This window comes from Moschus berezovskii, chromosome X (genome assembly GCF_049115385.1).
Source record: "Moschus berezovskii isolate FMDL1 chromosome X, NW_MosBer_1.0, whole genome shotgun sequence".
NCBI lineage: Eukaryota > Metazoa > Chordata > Mammalia > Artiodactyla > Moschidae > Moschus > Moschus berezovskii.
The window spans coordinates 49,701,458-49,728,847 of NC_142488.1; the positions used below are offsets into that span (position 1 = coordinate 49,701,458).

The 27,390-nt window shown below is 36.6% G+C and overlaps 1 protein-coding gene and 1 non-coding gene across 4 annotated transcripts in view; one reads left to right on the forward strand and one right to left on the reverse strand.

Annotated features, from left to right (window-relative positions):
• Positions 1-393: 393 nt before the first annotated feature.
• The window catches only part of WNK3 (WNK lysine deficient protein kinase 3), a 149,528-nt gene continuing 122,531 nt past the window's right edge, over positions 394-27,390 (forward strand). For all 3 annotated transcript variants that reach the window (XM_088833809.1, XM_088833810.1, XM_055393946.2), the window contains exons 1-2: positions 394-1,014; positions 26,887-27,059. In XM_088833809.1, coding sequence (XP_088689935.1) covers positions 478-1,014; positions 26,887-27,059 — 710 coding nt within the window. In that variant the 5' untranslated portion in view covers positions 394-477. The remainder of the gene's footprint in view (positions 1,015-26,886; positions 27,060-27,390) is intronic.
• On the reverse strand, positions 12,028-12,093 carry LOC129535329 (small nucleolar RNA SNORD52). The gene has a single exon (XR_008681604.1). It is a non-coding gene; the product is annotated as a small nucleolar RNA SNORD52 (small nucleolar RNA).

Here is a 27,390-nt window from a genome sequence, read left to right on the forward strand (position 1 = left end):
ATCTGAGCCACCAAAGAAGCCTATTTTGTGTACTACCTTCTAGCTAAGCAAATTCAGAGTTTGGATACTTGCTTTAAATATGATAGATTCATAGAAGGGGCTGAAAGCTAAGTTTATAAACAATGTTAATGCAGTATGAAGACTTGTTGAGCTGTATGCCAAGTAGTTTGCTAGGCACTGAGGACTGCAATGATAAACAAGATAAGACATAGTCCCTGGAGCCTGCTGGTTGCTAAGACTGGACAGAAAAAGAACAAACTTCTTATTAAGAAAAAAGGGATTAAACAGTCAGGTGACTTTTCTCCTTAATGATTTCCTTTGTGGGGTGATTTTAATATATCCTTTTTTCCCCCCTTCAGGTTGCTATGGAAACATATGACCACATAAAAGGAAGTCCATCCTGATAATTCTGATACCTGAGATGCAACTGAATTGAAGAGTGGAACAGGAAAAATTTTAGTGCCAACCTTAATTACAATGGCTACTGATTCAGGGGAGCCAGCTAGCACAGAAGATTCCGAGAAACCTGATGGAGTTTCATTGGAAAACAGAGTTCCTCAGGTTGCAGCAACTTTGACAGTGGAAACTAGACTAAAGGAGAAAAGCAATACCTTCTCTGCTTCTGGAGAAACTATAGAAAAGAAAAGATTCTTTCGAAAGAGTGTTGAGATGACAGAAGATGACAAAGTTGCTGAATCTTCCTCCAAAGATGAGAGAATAAAGACTGCAACTGATATTCCAAGAATAGAAAAGCTTCCTACAAATGTGCTAAGAGGAGGACAAGAAGTTAAATATGAGCAATGTTCAAAGGGAATGTCAGAATCCTCAAAAGACTATTTCAAGGAGAAAAATGAAAAGGAGATGGAAGAAGAAGCAGAAATGAAGGCTGTAGCTACTTCTCCTAGTGGCAGGTTCCTGAAATTTGACATAGAACTGGGAAGAGGAGCATTTAAAACAGTATATAAAGGACTGGACACTGAAACATGGGTTGAGGTTGCTTGGTGTGAGCTGCAGGTGGGTATATAATCTTCTTGGTTTTAATAAATTCCAGTTTCAGCTGGCCTGGACTTCTGAATGATCCAGGATTAAAATGTATCATGGATTAAAATAAAATGAAGGACTTGTCCCCACATCCCTGAAATTATGCTCCTTTCTTAAATTCTTTTAGGAGCTCATGCCAAACTTTTTTTCCCTACTGTTTTCCTCTCTGTTTTAAAGGGGGGAAAGTCTGTTCTGGCTTTCTTTGGGGAAATGATTCTTATTTATTAACCTTAGGAAATTCTCAAAACTCTTAATGTCTCATTTTGAAAGCTTTTAGTAAATATATGCCTTATGAGTTGATATGTTAGGAATATATTCAGTATGATATTTTCCATTTCTCTGTCAATAGACTTTTTGGGGTTCATGTGCTGTTTTTCAGAACAGGAAATGCTTTCCTTGCTTCTTTGAAGGCTTCTAGTAGTATAAATTCTTCTCCATGCCTTTGAGTTTGCCTCAGAGAGGATCTTTGGATGAAATAATCGTCAGAATCTACTGGGATTAGTCAACTGGAATGTTGTTTAGGAAGGAGAAGTGAAAGCTTCAGAAGAATAGTTGAATTATCTAGATATTTGGTTCCATAGTAAATGTCTGTATGGTACTTTTAACTAATGTAGGAGTAAATGGAGACAGAACAGCATAGAAAAGGTTATAATAGGAATAGTTTCAGACAGATGTAGATCAAACATAAGGAAAATCTTTGTGACCTCAGTCAGCTCATGGGAAATGGTCAGTGTTCACAAGAGATGCTTAAAATTAAGATTAAATAAGGCTAGTTGCTAAATACAGGTTTTTGTTGTTCATATTCCAGTGGTTGCTGTGTGTGGGTGTATAGGTATGTATCATGATTTCACCCATTCTGAATTTGCTATAGTTTGCCATTTAGATAGGTTGAAATTTAGTCTTGGTCCCTGCATTTCTAGGAATCTTTTTGTTTCCAAACTTTACTGTGTTTAAGAGTCACAGTTTGCTTTGTATGCAGATTTAGGAGCCTATCCTCAGAGATTCAGATTCTGTAAGTCTGGGGTGGGATGCAAGACTACAGTTTTTTTTTTTTAATTTATTTATTTTAATTGGAGGCTAATTACTTTACATTTTTTCAAAGTGCTTTGAATATAGGAAGTCCCTTGATGACTGTTTGGAGTCAAGCCATTAGAGTAGTTCTTGAAAGGTGTGTGCCTGTGCTAAGTGGGGTTTGCTTGGTTTTCTTCTCACCCCTTTTTACCCTTTAAGAATTTTATTATAAAGTCTGTGTCATAGTAGGAATATTAGATCCTTCAAGTAAACAAACATTAAGATCACCTGAAATTATAATTCTTTGAGGATGCTTTAACCATTTTAGTATATATCTTTATGGACTATTTTGAATAAATGTATATATGACTGTATGCACCCCCATGGAACCATACTATAAGGTTTGGACAAAACTTTGTTTTTAAACTTAATCATGAACATCTTTGCATTGCTGATAGTTGTACATTTACATCATTATTTTTGATAGATGCCTTTATAAGATATTTAATCAGTCCTCTATTGTTGGACTTCTAGATTTTCTCCAGTATTTTACTATTATAAACATGGTCATGATAAATATTTTTGCATATATATATGTGTGTGTGTGTATGTGTGTATAAAGTTATGTAAATTTTAATTTAATCTCTGCATTGTGATTTCAGTAACACTCCTCTTTTTTTGGGGTTGCTGCTGCTGCTGCTAAGTCGCTTCAGCCGTGTCTGACTCTGTGTGACCCCATAGATGGCAGCCGACCAGGCTCCGCCGTCCCTGGGATTCTCCAGGCAAGAACACTGGAGTAGTTTGCCATTTCCTTCTCCAATGCATGAAAGTGAAAAGTGAAAGTGAAGTCACTCAGTCGTGTCCGACTAGTAGTGACCCCATGGACTGCAGCCCACCAGGCTCCTCTGTCCATGCGATTTTCTAGGCAAGAGTACTGGAGTGGCTTGCCGTTGCCTTCTCCATTTTGGGGTTAGGTACCTACAAAATGTAAAATACTTATTGTCTGCTCCTTTGTTGTTGTTATTGTTGTTTGCTTTTTTCTTCCAATATTATTATGATATAATTGACATACAACACTGTGTAAGTTTAAAGTGTACAGCATGATTTGACTAAGATACATCATGAAATGGGTATGGCAGTAAGTTTAGTGAACATCGTCTCAGATACAAAATTAAATAGAAAATTTTTTTTTCCTTGTGATGAGAACTCCTATGATTTACTCCCTTAATCATTTCTATAGATAACAAACAGTAGTGTTAATTATCTTTGTCATGTTGTACATTATGTTTCTAGTACTTATTTATCTTATAGTTGGAAGTTTGTATCTTTTGACTGCAGTAACACTCATCTTTCAGTGTTGTTCTGTTTGTAAATGGAGATAATTTCCATTCATTTGGTAGTAGGACACATAGTAAAGATATATCAAATATTTTGCAAGTTGTATACTCTAGCTATGCTAAAGAATGTTTCTGTAAAACTTGAAAATATTTCAGTAATAAGAACTGCATATGGGAATACCTTTTATTATTCACATGTGGAAAGACTGAAAGATCCTATAAGGTCTTACTACTCCAAGTGTACTCTCTGGACCAACAGCATGGACATCACCTGGTAACTTAGAGATGCAGGTCCCCAGGACTCACCCCAGAGCTATTGAATCAGAATCTACCTATTAGTAACATCCGCAGGTGATTTTTATGCACAGTAGAGCTTGAAAAGCCCTGAAATAAGGGATCAATTCCAAGAGCCAGCTGAATCAGAGGAGGAATTCCCTTAATACACCAACATGAGCTTTATATAATATTACATCATATATACTGCTTCATGGCATCCACTGCAGACTTTATAAATCAGAATCTCTAGGAGATAAGGCTCAGGAACTTACTTTTATTATTTATTTATGTTTTAAATGCATTTTTATTATTATTACTTTTTATTCATTCTGTGCAGCTTGAGGGATCTTAGTTCCCCAACCAGGGATCAAATCTGTGGCCCCCACTGTGGAAGCGTGGAGTCCTAACCACTGGGCCACCAGGGAATTTCCCCCAGGAATTTACTTTAAAAAGTTCTCTAGGTAATCGGATATATAGCCAGATTTGGGGATCTGTCATGGGGAGCAAATGTAAATTTTAATTTACAAAGATAAAGTACGTATTTTGGGGAGCTGTGCTGGGCCTTCATTGCTTTGTGCAGGCTTTCTCTAGTTGCAGCGATCAGGGGCTACTGTTCATTATGGTGTGTGGGCCTTTCATTGTGGTGGCTTCTTTTGTTGTGGAGCGTAGGCTTTAGACATGCAGGCTTCAGTAGTTGTGGCACACAGGCTCAGTAGTTGCAGCTTGTAGGTTCTAGAGCTTGGGCTCAGTATTTGTGGCGTAGGGACTTAGTTGCTCCACAGCATGTGGAATCTTCCTGGACCAGGGATCGAATCTGTGCTCCCTGCATTGGCAGGCGAGTTCTTATCCACTGTGCTACCAGGGAAGTTCTAAAGTGTAAAGTACATTCCCAGGTGGCACTAATGGTAAAGAATCCACTTGCCAATGCAGGAGACTTGGGTTCCATCCCTGGGTGGGGAAGATCCCCTGGAGAAGGAAATGGCAACCCACTCCAGTGTTCTTGCCTGGAAAATTCCGTGGACAAAGGAGCCTGGCGGGCTAAAGTCCATGGTGTTGCAAAGAATTGAATATGACTGAGCGACTGAGCACATTCTGAAAGGAATGTCGAAATTAGTGGACTTAGTTGATACTATTTTTAGATATCATGTCATTTTTTGCATATTTTGGAATTAGGAAAAACTAACTGATTTAGAGGGCATCCCTGGTGGGTCAGTGGTAAAGAATACACCTGCCAATGCAGAAGACATGGATTCAATCCCTGGGTCAGGAAGATCCCAGGAGAAGGAAATAGCAACCCACTCCAGTATTCTTTCCTGGGAAATCCTATGGACAGAGGAACCTGGTGGGCTATGGTTCTTGGGGTTGCAAAAGTGTCGGACATGACTTAATGACTGAAAACAGCAACAACAAACTTATTTAGAATCGCAGGAAGAAAATAAGGACATCATCTTTTAATTACTTTCCTGTAAGTACTATGTAATTTGTAATGTACAATTTCTCATATTTTTTTCAGTAAAATCTTACTCTTTATTATGTAATTAAGCAAGTTTGTTGAAAAATATCCCAGTGAACAGTTTAAATTATTCTAGATTCTTTCCCAACCTTTGTTTATATAGGTGTGTATGTATAGTATATAAAATTTGAGTGTCTATACTTTTCTTTTATCAACTTGGTATGTATTTTCTATTTATTAACATCATTAATATATGTAAGCTATATTTTTATTGCATACATACCACCACTTAATCTTCTCTCCTGAAATATGGCAGTTCTTTTCCTTTGTAAAATTTTACTTTTGAATGTTTGATTTGAAATTCATAGCTTAGAAAAGACTTTTATACCTTTTTCTCTTGATGGTATTTCCCCCTATGGTAGATACTTGAGCCTTGTCCAGCAATTCTTAAAAGCCTCATACCCATTTATTTAGAATACATTGACTTTAGGGCAGTGCAAGAATCAGGATATATAGATTGTACTGCTGATGTTTGACTTTGAGATGTTAAAAACAAACCCTTTGATGATGTGTGTCAGATTTAGGATTTGGCCATAAATACCTGCATTTCAACAGTTTGTTGTATTTTATGGTTTCCGTAATTTGATTTCTTTTTTTCTCTTCCATAATTTGATTTTCTAATGCATTAGTGGAAAGATTTTGATCTATTGTTTTTTGTAAAGAATTCATAGATTACTTAGTAATTACTTGATAAATTGGTAATTGACTGTGAGTGAGGGCTGTCAGTCATATGTTTTATGTAGAAGACTTTTTAGTTCATGATGTTGAAAGACCTGGTCAGATGTTACTGAAAGACCTGTTTAGTAACTTTTAGGAGGAGTCGGTCATATGGGTTTGTGATAGTTTTCTCCTCCACTGGCAGCTTGAAAAATCAGTAGCACTTTGCTTTTACTCATGGGAATACAACCAGCTTCTGCTTTACTTTCACTAGTATGTCATTTGTTTTCTTGATGGAACTGAGTTTTCATATAATCGGGCTGTTTTCCAATTGGAGGAATCACATAGATATGTGAGTTTTGTTAGTTGACTGTTTCTAAATATATTTGCTTATAATAAGCTTCACTGTGGGATCAATTCTGTGATTATGTGCTTTTCAAGGTAATTAAACAGGTCATCTTTAAGTAGATCTAACAACTAGACCTCTAACAAGTCAGCTATAGTCTCTGAACTGAACTTTTAAAAATGCCACTGAAAAGAAAGATTAGAAAAAAGACACAGTTGACTATAGCAGGTTGACATGTTGAGTGAGCATTCTAATACACTTTGATTATAGTAGTGAATATATTCCAAGCAATGTAGTAGAAGTAACAGTTTAAAGATCTGTACTTCCATGCCTGAAGTATCTATCAAAATTTTGGAGAAACTTGTTTCTGTTTTATTTTCATTTATCAAAAACACTTTGGGGAGAAGTATATTTTTAGGCAGCCCTACATTTAATTGTGAAATTAGAAAATAGTGTGAAAATACCTGAATTTCCAATAAAGGAAAAAGTAATTTAAAAATATATGCTAGAATTTGTTTCTGAATAAATATTATTGTCCAAAGTATTCACACTGGGATACTTTTGCTCTTAAAATATTTTTGTTATGACCCTTTGGAAGTGTTTCTAGATTCTGCAAGAGCTATCAAGACGATGCTTGATTACATACAAGCATACCCTGAATAGTGTTATTTTAATTTCCCCCTGTTTTCTTTGGACTCAGCCCTCAAAGTGAAATACTGTCATAGGCAAAGAATAATTACATCGAAGGGAGGAAGAATACAACTGACTTAAATATAGATAGTGCTCTGATTTCCCAGGCAGTACAGTAGTTAAGACTTGGCCTTCTAGTGCCAGGGGTGCTGGTTCAATACTTGGTCAGGGAGCTAAGATCCCACATGCCTCATGGCCAAAAAACTAAAACATGAAACAGAAGCAGTATTGTAACAAATTTAATAAAGATTTGAAAAAAAAAGCTATAAACCAAAGGCAAATGTTTTCATGAAATGACAGAGGGTGGGAGTGGCAGGAGACAGACTTGGTCTGAGAAATATAATTAATTTTCCCAGTTCAAAGAGTTAGTTAGTTTTGAGGTAACTATCTGCTTGATGGATAACAAATTGATACATATAGTTGTATATCCAAAAGATGTCCATGTCCTAATCCCTAGAACCTATAAATATATTGGTGGTGGTGGTTTAGTTACTAAGTTGTTTCCAACTCTTTCATGACCCCATGGAATATAACCTGCCAGGCTCCTCTGTCCATGGGATTTCCCAAGCAAATTTCCTGATGCTTATAGACCTTGGTATGTGTTACCAAGGGAGGCAAAGGAATCTCATTTTTCAGAAGTACTAAAAACATGATAGATTCTTATCTCCCTAACAACAGCATTTAATGGACTTCTAGTCTAAGAAGAGCATTGTTCTAGAGAGTCTTGGAATTATTTAAAAGCAGTAGAAGGCATTCTTTAACTTTGAAGAACTTTGAGTGAGAGGAGGGAATATGCAACTGTAATATTTTCCAAAAATATTGAACTAAAGAGGAGATCAATCCTGGGTGTTCATTGGAAGGACTGATGCTAAAGCTGAAACTCCAATACTTTGGCCACCTCATGCGATGAGTTGACTCACTGGAAAAGACTCTGATGCTGGGAGGGATTGGGGGCAGGAGGAGACAGGGACGACAGAGAATGAGATGGCTGGATGGCATCACCAACTTGATGGACATGAGTTTGAGTGAACTTCTGGAGTTAGTGATGGACAGGGATGCCTGGCGTGCTGTGATTCATGGGGTCGCAAAGAGTCGGACATGACTGAGCGACTGAACTGAATTGAACTGAACTGAAAGTAAAGTTGGCAAACTAAGTTGGAGAGTAGACAGTTATGGCAATGAAGTAGTCATATAAAAAGACACACAGAATGATGGAGAGGAGAGGCCTTTCAGTGTTGTGGAAGATAGAGAGAGGATTTAAATGAACACGAGAGCACTAAATGCCATAAAAATAATCTGATGTATTCCATTTCCTCCTCTATAGAAACAAGAATTTTACTTTTTCCACATTGTTTGTAAGTTTGCTTGTACTGGAGTGGATTGCCATTTCCTTCTCCATGGAATCTTCCCGACCCAGGGATCAAATCTGTCTCCTGCATTGGCAGGCAGATTCTTTACCACTGAGCTATCTGGGAATCCCTATAAATGTTGCTGCTGCTGCTGCTAAGTCACTTCAGTCGTGTCCGACTCTGTGTGACCCCATAGACGGAAGCCCACCAGGCTCCCCCGTCCCTGGGATTCTCCAGGCAAGAACACTAGAGTGGGTTGCCATTTCCTTCTCCACCTATAAATGTTACCTAATGGATTTTGCAGGTACAATTAAATGAAACATCTTCTGACAGGTAGATTATACTGGAATATCTGGGTGGACCCAGTATAATCACAAGGGTGCTTATGAGAAGAAGGGTGGTCATTAGTCAGAAGGAGATCTGACAATGGAAGCTGAGGTTGGAGTGGTGGAAATGTGGGCAATCTCTAAAAGTTGGGAGAGGCAAGCAGTTTCTTCCTAGAGCATACAGAAGGAGCACAGCCTTGCCAAGACCTTGATTTTAATTGAGTCAGACTCATTTGGACTTTTGATCTCCACAACTGGAAGATAATAAATTTGTGTTGTTTTAAGCCACTAAATTTATAGTAATTTGTCGTAGCAGCTATAAGAAATGAATACAGAGCAAATAGCTGTCATTCATTCATTGTTCATTCATTCAACAAGTAAATGCTCAGTACCTACAATGTATCAGAGTTGTGCTAAGTGCTAGGGACATAATGGGGAGAAAAAGCAGATTCAGCCTCCATTACATAAAAGCTTATAGTTGAGGGAATTTATAGTCAGTAAAAAGAAGGCTTGGAAATTGGAATTAGTGAAAAGATGAAAGAGCTGTTAAATATAGATTTATTTGAAAGAAGTGATACGGTTGGAAATAGCAAGAAACAGGGATGCTGCTGCTGCTAAGTCACTTCAGTCGTGTCCGACTCTGTGTGACCCCATAGACGGAAGCCCACCAGGCTCCCCCGTCCCTGGGATTCTCCAGGCAAGAACACTGGAGTGGGTTGCCGTTTCCTTCTCCAATGTGTGAAAGTGAAAAGTGAAAGTGAAGTCGCTCAGTCGTGTCCGACCCATAGCGACCCCGCGGACTGCAGCCTACCAGGCTCCTCCATCCATGGGATTTTCTAGGCAAGAGTACTGGAGTGGCTTGCCATTACCTTCTCCGAGAAACAGGGATACTGTTTACCAATTAGTTTTCTTTTTTATTTTGAGATAATTTGCTATTAACAGAATAGTTGCAAAGATAGTATAGAAATTCCTGTATGTCCTTCACTCAGTTTCTTCTTATGCTAATTTTTCAACCAGAGAACAGTTATCAAAACTTTAGAAAATTATTATTAGTTCAATACTATTAACTAAAATATAAAACTTGTTTGGATTTCACCAGTTTTCCTTCTGGTGTTCTTTTTTACCAGATCAGGATCCCACATTGCATGTAGTTGTTATGTCCCTTTATTCTCTTCTCAGTTCAGTTCAGTCACTCAGTCATGTCTGACTCTTTGCGACCCCATGGACTACAGCACGCCAAGCCTCCCTGTCCATCACCAACTCCCAGAGTTTACTCAAACTCATGTCTATTGAGTCGGTGATGCCATCTAACCATCTCATCTTCTGTTGTCCCCTTCTCCTGCCCTCAATCTTTCCCAGCATCAGGGTCTTTTCAAATGAGTCAGCTCTTTGCACCAGGTGGCCAAAGTATTGGAGTTTCAGCTTTAGCATCAGTCCTTCCAATGAACACCCAGGATTGATCTCCTTTAGAATGGTCTGGTTGGATCTCCTTGCAGTCCAAGGGACTCTCAAGAGTCTTCTCTAGCACCACAATTCAAAAGCATCAATTCTTTGGCGATCAGCTTTCTTCACAGTCCAACTCTCACATCCATACATGACTATGGGAAAAACCATAGCCTTGACTAGATGGACCTTTGTTGGCAAAGTAATGTCTCTGCTTTTTAATATACTATCAAGGTTGGTCATAACTTTCCTTCCAAGGAGTAAGCGTCTTTGAATTTCATGGCTGCAATCAGCATCTGCAGTGATTTTGGAGCCCAAAAAAATAAAGTCTGACACTGTTTCCACTGTTTCCCCATCTATTTCCCATGAAGTGATGGGACCAGATGCCATGATCTTCGTTTTCTGAATGTTGAGCTTCAAGCCAACCTTTTCACTCTCCTCTTTCACTTTCATCAAGAGGCTTTTGAGTTCCTCTTCACTTTCTGCCATAAGGGTGGTGTCATCTGCCTATCTGAGGTTATTGATATTTCTCCCGGCAATCTTAATTCCAGCTTGTGCTTCTTCCAGCCCAGCGTTCCTCATGATGTACTCTACATAGAAGTTAAATAAGCAGGGTGACAATATACAGCCTTGACGTACTCCTTTTCCTATTTGGAACCAGTTCTTCAATCTTTCCATGTTTTTCATGATTTTGAACTTTTTTTTTTTTTCATGATCTTAAAGTTTTAATGAATATTGCTTAGTTAGTTTGTAGAAAGTGAAAGTGTTAGTCACTCAGTTGTGTCCCACTCTTTGCAACCCCACTATAGCCTGCCAGGCTCCTCTGTCCATGGAATTCTCCAGGCAGGAATACTAGAGTGGGTAGCCATTCCCTTCTCCAGGGGATCTTCCCAACCCAGGGATTGAACCTATGTCTCCTGCAGTGCAGGCAGATTCTTTACCATCTGAGCCATCAGGGAAGAGTTTTCCTTAATTGGGGTTTGTCTTATGTTTTTACATGATTAGCTTTAGGCTTATGAGTTTTGGCAAGAATACCATAGAAATGATGCTCCATTCTCAGTGCATCATAGCAGGGAGTATATGATGTATGGATTACTGGTTATGATAACCTTCATCATTTGGTTAGGGTGATGTCTGATAGGTATTCTCTTATAAATTAATATTTTCCTTTTGTAGATATTAATAAATAAATATCTTAGGAGTAGATACTTTGAGCCTATGCAAATATCTGTTTCTCCTCAAACTTTCCCTTATTATTTTGGCATCCGTTAGTATATTTTGCCTGTAATAAGTATTAACTCTGGTGTTCTAATGGTGATTTTCTATTTTCCACCCTTCTACATTTATTAATTGGAATTACCTTTTAGTTTTTTGTGGACTCTTCCTAAGTATAACAGTTGGGTTCTGAAAACCCAACAATCTTAGGAAATTTGTGCTTTGAGGAATTTTAGTGTATCTTAAGTTATTAATAATGGTATTGTACACTTTTGCATTTATCAAAATTAATACATTAATTGAACACTTATACAGGTACTTAATTGAATATTTTATTTAATCTTGCAATAGTTAAAAGATATAGGAATGATTACTTTTCAGGTGGTAGAAGTGAGGTTTAGATACATTAAATAACTTGCCCAAAGGGATAGAGCAAGGATTTATATTCTATCAATTGTATATATATAACACTTGTCAGTTCAGTCGCTCAGTCTTGTCCGACTCTGTGACCCTATGGACTGCAGCACGCCAGGCTTCCCTGTCTATCACCAGCTTCTGGAGCTTGCTCAAACTCATGTCCATTGAGTCGGTGATGCCATCCAACCATCTCATCCTCTGTCGTCCCCTTCTCCTCCTGCCTTCAATCTTTCCCAGCATCAGGGTCTTAGCATCAGGTGTATAAGTATCTGCATACAACACTTACATAGATGATTTAAGAATTTCCTCCTCATTAGTTATTTGAACAGATCACTCTTTCATGTTTTCAGCCATTTTACAAGAAAGGATTTCTTAAATGGACACTTTAAGGTTCCCTCTCCCCAATGAGTTAGAACTTAATTTTTGACATGAAGACCTGCATCAGAGACTCTACTGAGAAATCATCATTCCTGTAAAATAAGGTTCTTAACATTAAACTAAGTGCTCAAGCTCAAGGGGTACTAGTAAATGGTGTCATTTAAGGACATTCTCTGGCTTGGGGACTCTGAGGAACAGTTTCATGGTTGGGTTGCCCTGGGTCAATATCTGGACTTCACCTTTTGTCAGTGTCCAGAGGTTAGACACATTGAGGAGACTTACTAGTGCTAACTAATGCCTAGATCTAGGACAGAAATTTATTAGTATAGAACAAATTAATGAATTCATTTTACCTGATATAGTTGTTAGACCTTATGCTCTAATGCTCTGTAGGTTAGATACATGGGAAGGTAAATTATAATCAGAAGCTAGCTTAGTAAGTATAGGGTCAGAACAAAGGATCTAGATGTTCCTGTGTGTCCTGCTAAGGCAGTATACTGACCAAATGAACTGGAGGTTCAGGTCCTAACTGCATGAAGAATCCTCTATGTTCAGTGGTACTGGAAGACAAGTGAACCTGGCTATGTCTGTGTTTCACCTCTCTATCTTATTTTGACCACCGTTGATGAGCACTTTCGTTTAGGTATTGATACATACCATTGCTGTCTAAAAGCTTTAACATGCTCATATGGCCAAACTGTGATTATTATGTGCTGATTTCTTTTTTTACATTATGATTTCTAGATTAATACTCTGATGTTACCATCTACAAATTATAATTACCCTCGTGTGTGTTTGTTTCGTTTAGTTTTAGTTCTAAGATGCTACACATAACTCTTCATGGAAAGTGGTTTGTGAATGAGGTGTCTGTAGTCATTACTGTGAATATTGTTTCTGAGGGGCAGAGCTTTGAACTAAGAAGTGCTTAGAATTCATAATAGAGCAGACCTAAGTTCCAGTTTACCTGTGCTGGCTAGGTACTGTGGGCACGCTAAGTAGTTTAGCATTTTTGAGCTTTACTTTTTCACTTTTTTTTAAAAAAAGAAAATTATAATAGATGTTTCTGATACCTGAATAAAGAATAATATGGTGGAAATTGTGTACCTACTATTCAGCTTGAGAAATAAAACGTTGAGAATTAGAGATAATGCTTATAAAGCATGCAGTACCTATTTGAGTATTCAATAAATGTTAGTGATAAAATACTGAGTAACTTCATATTTATTCAAAATATTCATTGATATTTAAGAACCATTTTGAAGCCTTCATAGCATTCATCTTTACTTGAACAAGTTATAATACAGCTTTTATAACAATGTTGATGATTTCTTCTTCCTTCTTTCATGTTTGCAGAAACAGATCCATATAGCCTCTGACCTGGTTCTGTAGTTCATTGTCGGTGTTTGTATTAAGAGACATAGCTGATAAGGCCATAGTTTACCTTTTGGAAACTAAATGCTTCTTATCTTGAATAAATACATATGCAGGTTAATCGTGTTGATATTGTGCCTTGTCTCAAAAAGACTTTGTGTACATTTTTAGCATTCCATATATTATAATAAAGTGTTTAGTTAACATTTATAACAGGACAGTATTTCTTTTGAAAGAAGTATGGAGTAGTTGAAATCTATTTAGTAAATTTGTGTTTGACCTCTATTACATTTATCAGTCATATAAACTAATATTTATAACACTGAAAATTGATATTTGATACTTTTTTGTGACCTTACTGCTTAGAGACAGTAGATTTAGGGATCATTTTTGTAGACTATAATTTTTCTGGTTTCTGACTGTGTCATTTCCATTAGCTTTCATAGTTTGCCTTCTAGATCCTTATTCATTTCTTAGTATGAACTCTACTCATTGGCGATGTATGAAAATTAACTTATCAAAGTGGTTATCGTTAATACAATAGAGTATGTGTGCGTGTCTATGTGTATCAATCTGTCTGTGTTTTAAGGTTACTGTCTGTGTTTTAAGATTACTATAGTAGCTGAAAACTTTCCTCTGGATTTTGGTGCTAGTTTGACAGGTTACTTTCCTCTCACTGAATTAGAAGTGGACCTTTGAAGGTCTTGGCCATACCTTTTTTTAGTGGACTTCCAGCAATATGTCTGGGACAGCAGTTGTAATTTGGTAAAGTTGTTTACTTTTAATGCTGACTAGGATCAAAAGATACAGTAATTTGATTTGGTACATGAAAGACTTGTATTCTGCTAATTTAATCAGAAAGCATCAAAATCTATTCGTTATTCTGCAGAGCAGATCTACTGATCTATCATGAGAGGATGACTCCTAGCCAATTACAGGGACGTTTAGAATTTATTAGTCATTTTAGATTAGATAGAAAAGCATAAACACTTTACTTGCTTTCAGCTGTCTTTTAAATTTGTTGTTCCTTGCTTCTGTTCTTTGAGTTCTTTAACTCCTTTTTTTTAGGCTTAAAAAATTGAGATACACTGTAAATTTAAGGTGTAACAACCCACTGTTGGTTTGATACATTTATATACTGCAATATGATTACTATAGTAACATTAGTTAATACCTTTATCATGCATGTTGCATAGTTATTTCTTTATTGTGTTGAGAACAGCTGAGATTTAGTCTATTAGCAACTTTGAAGTTTACCATACAATGTTGCTTTTTAAATGTATTTATTTATTTTTGGCTGCTATCGAGTCTTAGCTGTGGCAGACAGGCTGTTCGTTGCAGCTTGCAGGCTTCTCTAGTTGTGGTGAGTGGGCTTAGTTGCCCCGGCAAGTGGGATCTTAGTTCCCTGACCCTGCAGGGATTATCTCCGTCCCCTGCATGAAAGGTGGATTCTTAATCCCTGGGCCACCAGGGGAGTCCCAAACGTACAATATTGTTGACTGTAATCACTGCTGGTTAGATCTCCAGAACTTGCTGCTGCTGCTGCTAAGTCACCTCAGTCGTGTCCAACTCTGTGTGACCCCAAAGACGGCAGCCCACCAGTCTCCCCTGTCCCTGGGATTCTCCAGGCAAGAACACTGGAGTGGGTTGCCATTTCCTTCTCCAATGTGTGAAAGTGAAAAGTGAAAGTGAAGTCGCTCAGTCAAGTCCGGCTCACAGTGATCCCATGGACTGCAGCCTACCAGGCTCCTCCATCCATTGGATTTTCTAGGCAAGAGTACTTGAGTGGCTTGCCATTGCCTTCTCTGCTCCAGAACTTACTTCTCTGTTAATTGTAAGTTTGTACCCTGAAATAACATTCCCCTACCCTTAGTACTGTGAAGAAGGCTGATCGCCGAAGAGTTGATGCTTTTGAATTGTGGTGTTGGAGAAGACTCTTGGGAGTCCCTTGTACTGTAAGGAGATCCAACCAGTCCATTCTAAAGGAGATCAATCCTGGGTGTTCATTGGAAGGACTGATGCTGAAGCTGAAGCTGCAATACTTTGGCCACCTCATGCGACGAGTTAACTCACTGGAAAAGACTCTGATGCTGGGAAAGGTTGGGGGTGGAAGGAGAAGGGAACGACAGAGAATGAGATGGCTGGATGGCATCACCGACTCTGTGGACATGAGTCTGAGTGAACTCCGGGAGTTGGTGATGGACAGGGAGGCCTGGTGTGCTGATTCATGGGGTCGCGGAGAGTCGGACACGACTGAGCGACTGAACTGAACTGAACTGAACCTTTAGTACCTGGTAACCACTATTCTACTCTCTGGTTTTACAAGTTCAGATTTTAGATACCACATATAAATGGTGTCATATGGTATTTGTAATTTGAAGGGATATCTGCATACCCATGTTCATTGCAGCATTTACAGTAGCCAAGATATGGAAACAACCTAAGTGTCTGTCAACAGAAGATTGAGTGAAGTAGATGTGGTGTATGTATGTATAGAGTGGACTATTATTCAGCCTCAAGAAAGAAGGAAATCCTGCCATTTGTGACAACATGGAAAGACCTTGAAGACATTATGCTAGATGAGATATTATGCTAGGTGAGATAAGTCAGAGAAAGATAAACACTATATGAGTTCCTTAACTCTTTTTTAAAATAAATTTTTATCGTGACAAAATGTAAATAACATAAAATTTACCATTTAAATTATTTTAAGTGTACAATTCAGTGGCATTAAGTACATTCACCCTCACTACCACCCATCTCCAGAACTTTTTCATCATCCCAAACTGAAACCCACTAAACAATAACTTCCCATTCCCCACTCTTCCCAGCCCCTGGTAACTACTACTTTACTTTCTGTCTCTATTAATAATTTGTCTATTCTAGGTATCTCATTTAAGTGGAATCATACAATATTTGTTCTTTTGTGTCTGAGTTACATCACTTAGTGTAATGTTTTTAAGATTTGTCCACGTTGTAGCATGTTTAAGAATTTTATTCCTTTTTAAGAACTTGTATGTATATACCACACTTGTTTTGTCCATTCATCTACTGATGGGCATTTGTATTGTGTCCACATTTTGGCTATTGTGAATAACACTGCTATGAGTATTAGTGTACAAGTATCTGCTCAAGTCTCTATTTTCCTTTCTTTTTGGTATATACCTAGAAGGTAGAATTGCTGTATCATATGATAATTCTGTGTTCAGTTTTTTAGGAATTGCCATATTGTTTTCCATAGTGTTCATTTTATTTTTTCACCAGCAATGCATAAGGGTTCTGTTTACTCCACATCTTTGCCAATATTGTGTGTGTGCTTTTTAAATAGCCATCCTATGGGTGTGAAGTGGCATCTCATTATGGATTTGATCTGCATTTTTCCAGTGACTAGAGAGGTTGAGCCTCTTTTTTGTGCTTATTTACCATTTGTATTTCTGTTTTGGAAAAATACTTATTCAAGTCCTTTGCCAATTTTTGAATTGAGTTGTTGTTGTTGAGAGATGGAGTTCTCTATATATTCTGAGAATTAATCCTTTGCCAGATATGTGAGTTGCAAATATTTTCTCCCATTCTATGGATTGCCTTTTTACACTCTTAATAGTGTGTTTGATACATGAAAGTCTTTAAGTTCAGTTTATCTACTTTGTTCCTGTTGTTGCCTGCATGCTTTTGGCTTCGAAATTCATTGTGAAACCCAGTGTCATGAAGATTTCCCCCCATGCTTTCTTCTGAAAGTTTTATGATTTTAGCTCTTATGTTTTGATTCATTTTGAGTTAATTTTTGTATATGGCATAAGGTAAGGGTAACCACTGTGCTACTTTGTTTTTTATAAGTTCTTCATTCTTTTGCACATGGATACTCAATTTCCCCAACTTTTTGTGAGGGGACAATCCTTTCTTCATTGAATAATCTTGATACCCTTGTCGAAAATTATCTATTTGACTATACAAGGGATTATTTCTAGCTCTGTAGTCTGTTCCACTGATCTTTATGTCTGTCTTTGTACCAGTATCACAGTATTTTGATTACTGTAGCTTTGTAGTAAGTTTTGAAGTCCAGAACTCCAACTTTGTTCTTTTTTTTCAAGATTGTTTTGTGTATTTGAGGTCCCTTGAGATTCCATATGGATTTTAGCATTTTTTAAAATTTCAGAAAAAATATGGGATTTTGACAGATTACATTGAATTTGCAGATCTCTTTTGGTATTGACATCTTAACAGTATTAGGATTTTCAATCTATAAATATGAGATGTATTTCTATTTATTTATGCCTTCTGTAATTTCAACAATGTTTTGTAGTTTTAAGTGATAGAAGTCTTTTTGCCTCCTTAGATAAATTTCTTCCTACATATTTTATTCTTTTTGATGTGATGAATGGAATTGTTTTCTTAATTTTCTTTTAGAATTATTTATTTTAGTGTATAGAAACAACTTTTTTTCCTTTTTCATTAAGGTAAATTTATTTATAATTTATCATTACATACTATTCCCCTTGGGGTTCCTGACTTTATGCAGGATATCCTTTTAAATTCTAGAAACACAATTTGTTTTTGAGTGTTGATTTTGTATCCTGCTACTTTGCTGAATTAGTTTATTTGTATTTGATTTTGAATGTCAGGAAAAGGAAGCTAACCACTAGTAAAAAGGAGAAACAATATGAAATACTTTTAAGTTGACAGGAATAAAAGGAAGTAGCAAAGTAAGATAAATAACTTAAAATAAAATGGAAGGAGTAAAATGAAATATATCTTTTACTGTATCAAATGTGGACATATTACACTTGTTTGTTAAAAAACTCACATTTTCAGATGGGATTAAAAGACAAAACCCACGTGTGTTGTTTACTAGAAAAAATACTTAAAACAATGATAAAGCAAGGTTAAGATGAAGCTATAAACCAGCAAAGAGAAAGCAGGAGGAGAGCCAACCGATATTAATATCTATCTCAGAAGAAAGAAAGTAAAATTAAACCATTAAACAGAAATACCTGTTTATTATAAAGTTACTTGATTCATAGTTTAAGAAGGTAAATACCATTGATAAAGACTTGTAGGCACCAAAAATATTCTGGTTAATATTTTAAATTCAGAACCTCAAATAGATTAAAGGAAAATGGATAAACGTGTAACTGTAGTAGGAAATTTCATACACTTCTTTCAGAATAGGGCAGATCAAGCAGACAAAAAGTGAATAGAGAGGAACTGAATAATATAATCCATAAACTCCATTTGATGGGTGTATATAGAACCTTAAATATCCTCCAAATAGGAAATACACAATTTTATAGTCTGCTGCTGCTGCTAAGTCACTTCAGTCGTGTCCAACTCTGTGTGATTCCATGGACAGCAGCCCACCAGGCTCCTCTGTCCCTGGGATTCTCCAGGCAAGAATACTGGAATGGGTTGCCATTTCCTTCTCCTTTTTATAGTCTACAAGCTACTAAAAAATTGGTTAAATATATGACCCAAAGAAAACCTTATGTTAAAAGAGATTTTATATTCTGCATCACTCACAATTAGAAATAAATAATGAAACAAGTAACAAGAAGATTCTTAACTAATTGGAGATCAGAAATCACAGTCCTATATAAAATTTAGATCAAGGAGGAAATAAAAACTGAAAGTATGAACTACCTAGAAAGCAGTGAAAAATAAGGTATTTGCAACAAAATTTGTGAGTCATTGCAAAAGCTACACCCAGAAGAAAATTTATCACTAAAATGCCTTCATTATTAATGAACAATAACTAAAAGGAATTTAGTACCCATCTTAAGCCATTAGAGAAGTAACACTAAAAGAAAGGAAAATAGAAAGAGGAGTTAATATAAGATAATTGAAATTAATAAAAAATTATAAATATAAAATATGATAAATTCTAAATTTTTTGACTCTCTGAAAAATGATTAATGAACCTGATGAAGGAAAATATGAGGGTAAAAATATATGAGAGAAGAAATGAGAAATGCAACATAGCCAGCTATGGAAGAGTAAAAGAATGATAAGAGAATGTTACATGTACATTTGAATATAATTTTTTCTAGCATTTTCTTATGAAACATTTCAAATCTAGAACAAAGTTAAAAATCTTAGAACATTCATAATACTTACTGTCTAGAGTCTATCTTTCACAATGATAACACATTTTAAATCTTAATAGATTCAGTTCAGTTCAGTCGTTCAGTCGTGTCTGACTCTTTGTGACCCCATGAATCACAGCACGCCAAGCCTCCCTGTCCATCACCAGGCTCCTGGAATTCATCCCAGAGTTCACTCAAACCCATGTCCACCGAGTCGGTGATGCCATCCAGCCAACTCATTCTCTGTCATCCCCTTCTCCTCCTGCTCCCAATCCCTCCCAGCATCAGTCTTTTCCAGTGAGTCAACTCTTCGCATGAAGTGGCCAAAGTATTGCAGTTTCAGCTTTAGCATCAGTCCTTCCAATGAACACCCAGGACTGTTCTCCTTTAGAATGGACTGGTTGGATCTCCTTGCAGTCCAAGGGACTCTCAAGAGTTTTCTCCAACACCACAGTTCAAAAGCATCAATTCTTCGGTGCTCAGCTTTCTTCACAGTCCAACTCTTACATCCATACATGACCACTGGCAAAACCATAGCCTTGACTAGACGGACCTTTGTTGGCAAAGTAATGTCTCTGCTTTTTAATATGCTATCTAGGTTGGTCATAACTTTCCTTCCAAGGAGTAAGCGTCTTTTAATTAGGAGAAAAAGAAGAAAAGTAGGCTAGGTATTACGATGATGTAGAGAGGGGATTTAAGCTCTTCCCCGCCACTTAATACCTGGTAGCTCAGCTGGTAAAGAATCCATCTGCAATGCAGGAGGCCCCGGTTCAATTCCTGGGTTAGAAAGATCCACTGGAGAAGGGATAGTCTACCCACTCCAGTATTCTTGGGCTTCTCTGGTGGCTCAGCTGGTAAAGAATCTGCCTGCAGTGCGGGAGACCTGGGTTCGATCCCGGGGTTGGGAAGATCCCCTGGAGAAGGGAAAGGCTACCCACTCCAGTATTCAGGCCTGGAGAATTTCATGGACTGTACAGTCCATGGAGTCACAAAGAGTCGGACACGACTAAGTGACTTTCACAATACCAGGGCAATGAGCCATCCCAAGAATGTGCAATGCAAAATTGTTTATAATAAAGTAAACTTGGATCAATCCAAATAACCATCAATGGGTTGAATGGATAACTTTATTCATCAGTGTGGTAGAACTGTCTAATGAGATCCTGTGTAATAGTTAAAATGAATAAGCTCAAATTATACATATCACAGTACATAAGTATAAAAAAATGTAACATTGAGCAAAATAATTTGCAAAAGGACACATTCCATGTGATAACCACCTATATGTTTTAACATATGTAAAACTATATTGCTTACGGATAAAAGCATATAATTAAAACTTCTAAAAACTTTCATGGATTAAAAATCTAACTCAAGTAGTGGTTACTTCTGGGAGGGAAAGGGAAGGGATCGAATCAAGGAGTGATATGTAGAGGTCTTTAATTCTGTAATGTCTTGTTAAAATGGAAGCAAATTTGGCAAAATGTTAAAAATTCAACAAAGCTAGTTGTTACACCTTTTTGTTTATGCCTGAATATTTTTATAATTTAAAAAGAGAAAAAACACATCAGGAGAAAGTAGATTCACAGCTTGATTTCTAAATAACCTTTAATTGACAAGCTGTTCCAATGTTAAACTGTTTAATCCCAGTTAATTTCATGAAGCTGTATAATCTTAAAACTAAATTCTAGTTTTGTACAAAAAGGAAAACGATAGCACAGTCTCATATATGAATGCAGATATTAAAATCCATAGTAAAATATTAGCAAATAGAATTCACCAGTGGGTCAAAAGAATAATGTGCTAGGCTTTAAGATTTGAAGAATAATTCTATGTCAGGAACCTGTCAATATATTTGGTAAAATTCAACAGCCACTCCTAATTAAAAAATAAAAGTAACAGGAATATAAGGAAATTATTTCAACATGTTAAACTATTTGTGGAAATTTAAAAAAATACTGTAAACAGTCTAAGTTATGAGATAAGGCTGTTTTTTAATTAAAGTACAGTAAAAGACAGTGGTGACTGTTATCACAATTATTTTTTAGTATTGTGGATGTTTCAACAGAATCAATAAGATAAGAAAATAAACAGCATAAACATTTGGGAAGAGATAACTTTATCTCTTCTTGCTGATGATAGAATATAATACCTGAAAATTCTTAGTCTTTAACATCTGCTCTCTAGAAGACCCATGGAGATGAAGTTAGAAGGTATAGGATGACAAAGTGGAGGCCCAAACCTTCATTTGTATACTAACTTTCAGAGGAATGATTGCTCAAGAGAGCAGAGCCAGGAGTCAAGCCAGCACCTACCCACTTGATACCCAAAACAGTTAAAGACATTACTAGAAAACTATAGACCAGTATCCCTCATGAACATAGATGAAAAAATGTTCAACATAACATTAGCTAATTGAATCCAGTAATATATTAAAAGAGTAATACATGATGACTAGTGTGGAGTTTTCCAAGGGATGCAAGGATTGTTCAACATTTGAAACTCAATGTAATTTGGCATATTAATAGCCTGTAGAGGAATCAACATGGTCATTTCAATAGTCGCAGGTCAAGCATTTGAAGAAATTCAATATCCATTCATGATGAACTCAGCAAACTTGCTATAAAAGGAAACCTCAACCTGATAAAGGACACCTATTTAAAAAATGCAACTATTAGAATGGCTTAAAACAGCTGGCATCATACTTAATGGTGAAAAGACTGAATGCTTTTCCTCTAACAAGGAAAGGATGTCTTCTCTCAACACTTCTGATATGATGCTGTCAACATCATTGTTCTGGAAGTGCTAGCTAGTGAAATAAGGGATGAAAAAGAAATAGAATGCAGAAGAAAGGAAGAAATAAAACTGTCTTTACCTGCAGATATCATTATTATCTACATGAAAAATCTCAACGAATCTAAAAAAAGTACTTGAAACTAATAAGTGATTTTAACAAGGTTGCCAGATACAAGGTTAATATAAAAAAAACCAGTTATATCTCTCTACAGTAGCAATAAATAATTGGAAATTTCAGTTTTCAAAAAATACTATCTACAGTAGCACCCAAAATGAAATACATAGGTATAAATAACAAAGTATATGTAGACTCTGTATGCTGAAAACTAAAAAACACTGTTAAAAGAAATCAAAGATCTAAACAAATGCGTTGGTTGGAAGACTCACTGTTCTTACGATGTTCATTCTCTCCATATGACCTAGAAATTCAAAACAATTTGAGTCAAATCCCAGCAGGAATTTTTTTTACATGTTGACAAACTGATTCTAAAACTAATATGGGGGACTTCCCTGGTGGTCCAATGGTTAAGAATCCACTTGCCAATGCAGGGGACATGGGTTTGATCCCTGGTCTGGGAAGATCCCACGTGCTTGGGGCAACTAAGCCTGTGTGCCACAACTGCTGAGCCTGCACATTGCAACTACTGAAGCACTTGCGTTCTAGAGCCCATGCACTGCAAGAAGAGAAGTCATCACAATGAGAAACCTGCACACCACAACTAGAGAGTAGCAGCCCCCACATGCCACGACTAGAGAAAGCCTGCACACAGCAACAAAGACCCAGTACAGCCAAAAATAAAAATAAAAAATAATAAAAATTTTAAAAACTTAATATACAAAGGCAAGGATAATAGATTAGCTAAAACAATTTTAATAAAGAATGAGTTTGAATAATTCATGTTACCTGATTTTCAGACTTACTCTAAAGGTGTAGTAATAATACATGTATGATATTGGCAAAAAGGTAGACACACAGATAGATCAGTGGAACAGAATAGAGTTCAGAAATAGACCCAAACAGATGTGGTCAAGTGATTTTAGAAAGAAAAATGGTACAGTGGTGATTCAGCATAGAAAGGATGTTTTTTTCAACAAAAGGGGCTGGACATACATATTCAAAAAAAATGAACCTTGACCTAACTTTTACACAGCACAAAATTTAAACTCAAATTATAGCCCTAAATAACTCAAATTACAGACCTAAAACGGGCTTCCCTCATGGCTCAGAGGGTAAAGCATCTGCCTGCAATTCGGAAGACCTGGATTTGATGCCTGGGTCAGGAAGGTCCCCTGGAGAAGGAAATGGCAACCCACTCCAGTACTCTTGCCTAGAAAATTCCATGGATGGAGGAATCTGGTAGGCTACAGTCAATGAGATCACAGAGTCGGACACAACTGAGCAACTTCACTTCAACTTCATAGACCTAAAAAGTAAAACATAAAACTAGTTTTAGTGGCAGGTGGATTTTTTTTTTACCACTGAGCCACCAGGAAAACCCCCTCTTTATGTACAAGGTGTTATAAATTTCTTTCAGATTTTTTTTTACTCAACAGTAGGCCTTAAGAGATCTATCCACATTACTGCACATAGATCGAGCTTATTCGTTTAACTGTTAAATTTTTTTATAGCCAGGTTTATCATTCTATATAACCCATTTGATCCTAAACAAATTACTTAACAGTCTTAACCTCAGTTTCTTTATTTGCAAAATGGTAATAACAGTGTCTATCACAAAGGGTTGTTGTAGGGACTAAAAGTGTTAATATACAAAAAAATTTAGGACAGTGCTTGGCATATAATAGACTTTGTTATTGACATTGTGATTATTTCTAATTTTTCACAATTACAAACCATGCTGCAACCGACTCTCCTTTTACATATTTTCACATCAAGGAATAATATGAATAAAGTAACCAAAAATGAAATTGTCAGAGCTGTGGTTATGCTGCTTACCTAGGGTTACTATGAAGTCTTTAAAAAACCTTTTTTAACAAAAGTCTTTTACTTTTATCAAATTGCTATTTCTTATACGCTCATGAGTTTCATAAAACTGCATTCTATCAGGGTATATATTTTTTATCTTTAAAAAATCTTTAGTTTGAGCCCATCTCACATTTAAAGTACTACTGTGGATTTATTTATATATTTCTTTTGTCATTTTGGTGGGGTGTAAGAAGGGATGGGAATTAATATGTTGTCAACCGTCTTGAAATGGAAATCATACCTAAATTTTTAACTAACATAATTTATCTATTGAAATCAAAACTTAAAATAGTTCTATCACTCCTTTCTCTCCTCTCCTTTACAGAAGATAGAAATTGTTTTTATTCTTCCTTCTCTATTAGATTTTAATGAAGTAAGTCCGGATTTATCATTTTGCTTTACAGTTGGCCTTTGAACAGTGTGTGGGTGAGGGGTGCCAGCCCTAAGCAGTTGAAAACTCATGATAACTTTTTAGTTGACTCTCCATATCTGCAGTTCCACATCCAAGGATTCAATGAACAATGTATCATGTAGCGCTGTAATATTTATTGAAAAAAAATCCAAGTATAAGTGGATCCATGCAGTTCAAATTTGTGTTGTTCAAAGGTCAACTGTGTATATCTTCAGTTTTAATTACTGTTTAGAAAATATTGCCAACCATATTAGCCACAGTTACTTAAGCTTCTTTTTAAAAAAGCATTATTGAAAGTTTCTTACTATTTATTACATGCCACACCCTCTTTTCCTAATGATATTATTTGGCCACATTTAATTCTTTGAGTACAATTTTCAGGATTGGTGAATGATATGGTATACTTCCTATGTCCTTGTTTTCATGGAAATGTGTGTATTTTTCCCTTGTAAACTTGATTGATAGCTTGTCTGGGTTCAGAATTTGAGAGTCACAGTCCTCCCTCAGAATTCTATAAATATTGCTCGTTTGCCTTCTAGTATTTAATGTGGCAAATTACAGGTCCAATGCCTGTTTGAATGTCTTTTACTGGTTGGTAACCTTATACTTCTGTCTGGAAATATGTTGCCAATTCAGATATTTAACCAGAATAAATATCTAGGTGTCTAACATTCTGCTATTCCTTCCCTGACATTATAGATGCTTAGATGTGGAAATGCAGAGATTTCTTAGGGGAAAGTTTTTTATTATCTGTTTTGATTATTGTTGTTGTTCAGTTGCTAAGTCATGTCCGATTCTTTGTGATCCCATAGACTGCAGCATGCCAGGCTTCCCTGTCCTTCACTATCTCCAGGAGTTTGCTCAAACTCATGTCCATTGAATCAGTGATGCCATCCAAACATCTCATGCTCTGATGCCTTCTTCTCCTGCCCTCAATCTTTCCCAGCAACAGGATCTTTTCCAATGAGTCTTCTCTTTGCATCAGATGGCCAAAGTATTGGAGCTTCAGTATTAGTCCTTCAATGAGTATTTGGGGTTGATTTCCTTTAGGATTGACTAGTTTGATCTCCTTGCTGTCCAAGGGATTCTCAAGAGTCTTCTCCAGCACTACAATTCAGAATCATCAATTCTTCAGCACTTGGCCTTCTTTATGGTCCAACTCTCACATCTGTACATAACTACTGGAAACATCATAGCTTTGACTATATGGACCTTTGTTGGCAAAGTGATATCTCTGCTTTTTAATACGCTGTCTAGGTTTGTCTTAGCTTTCCTTAAGCAAGCATCTTAATTTCATGACTGCAGTCACTGCAGTGATTTTGGAGACCAAGAAAATTAAGTCTGTCATTGTTTCCATTGTTTCCCCATCTGTTTGCCATGAAGTGATGGGACTGGATGCCATGATCTTAGTTTTTTGAATGTTGAGTTTTAAACCAGCTTTTTCACTCGCTCTTTCACCTTCAAGAGGGTCTTTAGTTTCTCTCTCTCTCTTTATTTTGCCATTAGAGTGGTATCATCTACATATATGAAGTTATTGATATTTCTCCCAGCAATCTTGATTCCAGCTTGTGCTTCACCCAGCCCAGCGTTTCTCATGATGTACTCTTCATATAAGTTAAATAAGCAGGGGGACAAAATACAGCCTTGACATACTCTTTTCCCAATTTGGAACCAGACTGGACTGGTTTTGATTATTACTTTTTCTCATTTTGAGATACTATTTTTCTTTTCCAGCAAAAGAAACTTTATTATTTTTCTAATTTTGTTGCAATATAATTGACATATAACAATGTATCTGTTTAAAGTACACAACAAACAGGGCTTCCCTGGTGACTCAGTGGTAAAGAATCCACCTGCAATGCAGGAGATGTGAGTTTGATTACTGGGTCAGGAAAATCCCCTGGAGGAGGAAATGACAACTCACTCCAGTATTCTTGCCTGGGAAATCACATGGGCAGAGGAGCTTGGCAGGCTGCAGTCCATAGGGTCACAAAAGAGTTGGACACGACTTTGCAACTAAACAACAACAACAAATACAACAAACAACTGCTGCATTTTGCTCTATGAGAGGAGTCAGAGCACGTACTTAACAAAGAATATCAGTGATTTTATAGGTACTGAGAAAAGGATTGACAGGTGAAAATAGATACATATATATGTGCATAAATAAAATACTCATTTGAGTGTTATTATAAATGTACAAGACAATTTCTAGACTTTAATTTGGAACTTGATTTTCCATTTTAGGACCGGAAATTAACCAAAGCCGAGCAGCAAAGGTTCAAGGAAGAAGCAGAGATGTTAAAGGGTCTCCAACATCCCAATATAGTTCGATTTTATGACTCCTGGGAGTCTATATTAAAAGGAAAGAAATGTATTGTATTAGTGACGGAACTTATGACATCAGGAACCTTAAAGACGTAAGTTGACCCTGATAGTGCCAATGGAGTTTTATTTGGAAATAATTTTCAAGAGTCACAAAAGTTGTTTGCAAAGTAACACTGCATGGTTAAAGAATTGGTAGAATCTGAATCTAGTGACTGTTTCAGGGTAGGTTGAAAAATCAGGGTGTTAATGAAGTTTGTTAGAAAATAAAATGTTGAAAAATTAATGTTTGTGGCATATCATTGAACTTAAGAACTAGAAATCATTATATAGATAATGTCATTTTGTAGAGGATGAAAGATTGGGGATGTGGCAGGTTCAAATATCTTGTGAGCAATGCTATATAATTATAGTCTATTGTTTTGT